Source organism: Sinocyclocheilus anshuiensis, unplaced genomic scaffold (assembly GCF_001515605.1).
Source record: "Sinocyclocheilus anshuiensis isolate Anshui unplaced genomic scaffold, SAMN03320099.WGS_v1.1 scaffold628, whole genome shotgun sequence".
NCBI lineage: Eukaryota > Metazoa > Chordata > Actinopteri > Cypriniformes > Cyprinidae > Sinocyclocheilus > Sinocyclocheilus anshuiensis.
The window spans coordinates 590127-595275 of record NW_015555750.1 but is presented as its reverse complement, the minus strand read 5'-3'; the positions used below and the strand labels follow the sequence as shown (position 1 = coordinate 595275).

At 36.7% G+C, this 5149-nt stretch overlaps 1 protein-coding gene across 1 annotated transcript in view; it reads right to left on the bottom strand.

Moving 5' to 3' along the window:
* The window catches only part of LOC107673712 (neural cell adhesion molecule 2), a 239412-nt gene that overhangs the window by 14117 nt on the left and 220146 nt on the right, over window positions 1-5149 (bottom strand). Inside the window, exons 13-14 of the mRNA XM_016467446.1 lie at window positions 4206-4325; window positions 3914-4035 (exon numbers count right to left, since the gene is read on the bottom strand). Coding sequence (XP_016322932.1) covers window positions 3914-4035; window positions 4206-4325 — 242 coding nt within the window. The remainder of the gene's footprint in view (window positions 1-3913; window positions 4036-4205; window positions 4326-5149) is intronic.

Genomic DNA, 5149 nt, shown 5'->3' with positions numbered 1-5149 from the left:
ACCCACTGTATATATATATATATATATATATATATATATATATATATATATATGAAGAGTTCATTTGCAAAACCAGATAACTCATTCATTTCAAAAATCAATTCATTGTGCATTCCAGTCAATCTCAATCAAACTCCAGTTGGGTTATTTTGATTAGGTAAAAAATAACTAAAACATACAGCTAACTAACACAATAAAACACATTAAATTTAAATGTTGTGCATAACAATGCGATTAATCGCAGACAATCATATGATTGATGAAAAATTGATCGTTGCCCAACACTATATACATGGTTATACCCACAGAATAAAGCCAATACTTGCGTGCATCTCTGCCTCTCTCTAAAATATTACATTATGGTTATACTCACATTATAAAGTCAATACTTGCTCTTTTCTCAACCAAATTGTCACACAAAGAGAGTGAATAACAGAATTGCAGATGAAAGTGGCCTGAGAGGCCATCTGCTCCTTTTTCCTTGGAGCAACAGATAAAAAAGAGATTATTTTCTCTAATCCTCAAACTTTTCCACACACTTAAACAGCTGAAACACTCTAACGCATCCATTATTCTCTTTGTGTCCCTGCCTACAGAGCTTCTGAGCATGAGTGTGTGTGTAATATAAAATAATATGTGTGTGCTTGTGTGTGCCGGCTGTTCTGCTGGCTAAAATTTTGAAACTAAGCCCACACAAGCTGCCTTCAAAAAGTCATTGCTTTTATATTTTGACATTTTCAAAACGCCTCAGCTCTTTAAAGGCTAAATGGTTGAAGTCTTTAGCCGAGCTGTCTCCCCAGGCTGTGACATCTCCATTTCCCCAGTTCTCACCTCCACATGCACAGGCGATCAGAGACAGAGCAAATGAGAGAGAGAGAGATATAAAAAGAGAAAATAAGAGAAGAGTACAAATAAGAGAAGGAAAATATGCCAGCGGACCCTATTAAGGTTGAGGAGGAAGCGAGGCATCACCAAACACAGTGAGACAGACAGAGATGAAGCAAATGAGTAGACGCTGAGGCTCAAAAGTGGAAAAACAAACAGAAGGATTGTGTGAGAGAGAGAGAATGCTGTGGTGAACGTGTAAACATGCTAGTGTGGTAACACTTGATAACATCATGACTTGTAAACAAACTTTTTGATTGTGAAACAATGGCGACAATACACAAGGAACAAAAAATGCAGTGTCACATAAGGCTTTTTAAGAGTTCTGACACTTTATGGTCTCAGCACTTGCTCCAAGTTAGATCTACTCTAAGTGTTTTGTCTAATTTGATGCCATTAACAAATATTGGCTGCAAAAAGTCATGCGATATTCAAGGCTTTGGCAAAAGGCATAAGGGTCTTTTTTGGGATATTTTGCTGTTGTTTAAACTTCTGCAGTTAGACTCTATGTGACTGCCCAACCAGATAATAATATTACCAGCATAATAATAAAAGTGTTCTTACGTGCACACAGATGCTTTTCATATACTTTTGGATATAAATATATTTGTTTTTACCCTTATCCTAACACAACCTTTCCTGTACAGCCATTTGTGCATTATAGCTTATTGAACTCAACTCAGATCGAGATACAATGCACATCAATGGATATTTTTGTTGTTCTGAATTAAATAAGAGTGACTGTAGGTATTCAATTTAAAATAATAAAGAAAATAATAAATGAAATAAAGAAAAAATAAAGAAAACAAAAAGTGCTTAAAATTTAATTTTTGTTATTTTCGCCTTTATTACAATAGGATTGATCAGAACTGACAGGAAGCGAAGTGGGAGAGAGATGGGGGGGGATCTAGCAGCGAGGTTCCATTGAATAACAGTGCAGATACACATATGTACAGCTGACTCATGTAATCTGTTCCTGTATTAAAGGTGTTCATTGAGTTTGAACTGGTTTTGAAAGTGACATACTTGGCAGTGGATCTTGTTTCTCAGCGTCTCTCAGACAAGAGTCTTTAGAGAACATCATATGTTTGAGAGTGATGAAAGACTGTAAAGGAAAAGTTGTGCAGAAAGTCTCTATATGAAGATGTTTGGGCGTTTTATGCAAATGACTAACCTTGTGCCTGTGGTCGTTGACTTAATATAATAATCCAAATTCATTAAGGCCACGTTCACACAGCAGCAGAATACGGTTGTCAGTCCTGTTTTTGAGTCCTTAATACGGTTACGTTCACACACAGTTCGGTTATTTACGGGCGTGACAACCGCATTCTGTAACCGAACTCACACCCGTACATTTTCAGGACTCACAACCACATTCTCGGAGCACACGTGCTGTGTGAACGGAACAGGACTGGACAACTAGTTGTCTGTCACGTCATACAGCACGAGAGAGAGCCGCTCTGATGCACAAACGCGTGTCTACGTGTTTTCACGTGTGTTTTCGGTAACTTACAGTGATGGAGAAATGAGCTGCGTGTCATCTCAACGTTTTAGAGCCTGTCAGTTTTCCACCGGAGCCGCTCCCGTCAGTTTTGTGTTCTGCGCGCGACTCAAATACTCCGCTCTCCACCCAAATTTAAAAGCTGCTGTCGGTTAATGAAGATTTGACTAAAGAACTCGCGGCTCGATTGGACTCTTGTCGTGTCAGAAAGTGATAAGAACTTCAGTTTTATGGACATTGCCATCTTTTATTTTACTGGTCACTGTTGCTGTTGTTACTGGTAAGGAATACGGGCTTGACTCCCCTTGCACATTCATACAGACAGTATTCAAGACGCTACTGTAAGTTGCTGTGTGAACGGGACATTTCGAGACTCACACCTGTAAAGAAAATGCGGTTGTCAATCCCAAGAATGGACAGTGTGAACGTAGCCTAACATTAGAACAAGGTTAAGAACAAATTAATGTGCATACACACACAAGCTGTGAATTAGGTGAACATTTTTAATGAGAAGTTCTTCTGTGTGTACAAATATGAAATAATCTGTGCAATAATTAGTAAATGAGAACCATCATTTGCTTTATTTCACAATTTAAGACACTGATTGTCCCAAGAGGGAGGTTTGTCAAAACCTTTTCTCCAGCTAGTTAATGGCCAAGTACACTTCAATTTGTAAAATAATGTTCTGCTAAACACAACCAATCCCCCCAACAAGTTAAAGTCATGAATATATCAATTTGTAAAGGGATAATGTTCAGTAATCACATTCTCACAACAAACTTAGTTCATCCATGCATAACAAAAAAGTCATGCTGGGTATGTTTTGTTTTAGAGGATACTGTAATGCCTTTGTTATATATTTGGATCAATTTGACAGCTGGCTCATTGTAGAGCTGCGATGGCTTTAATTTTATTTAATTAATTAATTTATTTTTAAATAAGATTTTTTTAAAAACTAATATCTATAATATTATTGGCATAAAAGTATAATTCTGACCACATTCACTTCACATTTCTGATACTTTTCAATATTTTTAATTATTAAACTAAAATCAAGCACAATTAGTTTTGTTCAAAAGGGGTCATTAAAAATGAAAAATTCTCTTGTGCTCTCCAAGGCCATTTTTAAAATCAATAATACAGTAAAAACAGTAATAGTGTGATTAAATTATTACAGTTTTAAATAACTTTTATATTTTAATAAATACAAATTTATTTTATTTATTTATTACTCCAGTCTTCAGTGTTACATAATGCTTCAGAAATCATTCTAATGTTCTACATTCTATACAGTCTAATCATATTTGGTGCTCAAGAATAATTTCAAATTTATTATCAGTGTTGAAAAGTGTTGTGCTGTTTAATAATTTTCTGGAAACTGTGATACATTTTTTTTTTTTCAGGATTCTTTGATGAAAAGAACAGCATTAATTTGAAACAATGTCTTGCTGAATAATAATATTAATTTCTTATTAATTTCTTCTCGTACTCAGTCTTTTGAATGGTAGTGTAGCTCAGCTCACTTACGGTTTTGTATTTGACAATATACTCCAGGATGGGCATTCCTCCATCATCCTGCTTGACCAGACCCAGTCTGTATGCCTTCCCCACCCCTCGCTGACCCTGAACCGAAGGGGGACTGGGCTCTCCTGAATATCGAACAAAGACAAAATAATGTATGAATGGTCCACATTCATATTCATAACTGGTTACAAATTAACTCAATGGTTAGCAGCAACATACTACTGCAATAGTGTAATGGCTAAAGGTTGTTTTTGGCAACCTACAGCATTTAAGGGTCAAAGCAGAGGGCACTCACGTATGGCCAGAGTTTGAAAGCTCTCTGTGCGGCTGAACTCCCCTTGACCTTTTCCGTTCACCGCGGCTACTCTCACCTCGTAGGTCGTGTTGGGCTCAAGGTTAGTGAGCAACACGACTGCTGTAGAAAAAAAGAGAGAATGATAAAGACAGAGAGAGATGTAAATGATTGTAACGGACATACTAAGTCCCAACTGGTCTCCTAAATCATGTACATGGTTTCAAATGATTGCTTTCTCCAGTCATGCTCTTGGCAAACAGGCCTTTTCAGGAATATGTAGTCCAAGAGTCCTTGAAGCAGCCTTATCTAATATGATTACTGAATGTTTTCTTAAAGTTCCCGCAGACCCATCTTGGTGTTGTAAGTAAAGAAAAATCAATTTAAGCACTGTAAGTTCAAGTTGGACTGGAGTTGTATCTCCCACAGCTCTTCTCACTCTTCTAGTGTGGCCCTTGAAGCCAGTATGAACTGAAATTTTGGGCAATTCTTTTTGAAGTAATGTGTTTTGTGTGTGAATGTAGTGAGAATGAAGGATTCAAGTTGAATTCAAGCTGATAAAAATCAGCATAAAAGTATAATGAAAGTAATTTTTTGTGCTATGATCCTGCCTAAGATCCGAAATGAACTACAAATGGCACTGCTGTCAAAGGCACCATATTTGATTTGGGATATACAGTGGAGAAGAAACTTGTCACACATCCATGTGACCTCAGAACACCGAGTACGTTTACATGGACAACAATAATCCGATTTTAACACGATTAAGACAATACTCTGATTAAGAATCTACCATGTAAACAGAGATTTTTGATTACATTAATCCGGCTAAAGTCATAATCGAAGTAAACAAAAATCGAATTAAGACGTGGAGTATTCCTATTTTAGTCGGATTATGGAAGTGCAGTATAGACATGTACACACCTTAATCATATTACTGTCGTGTA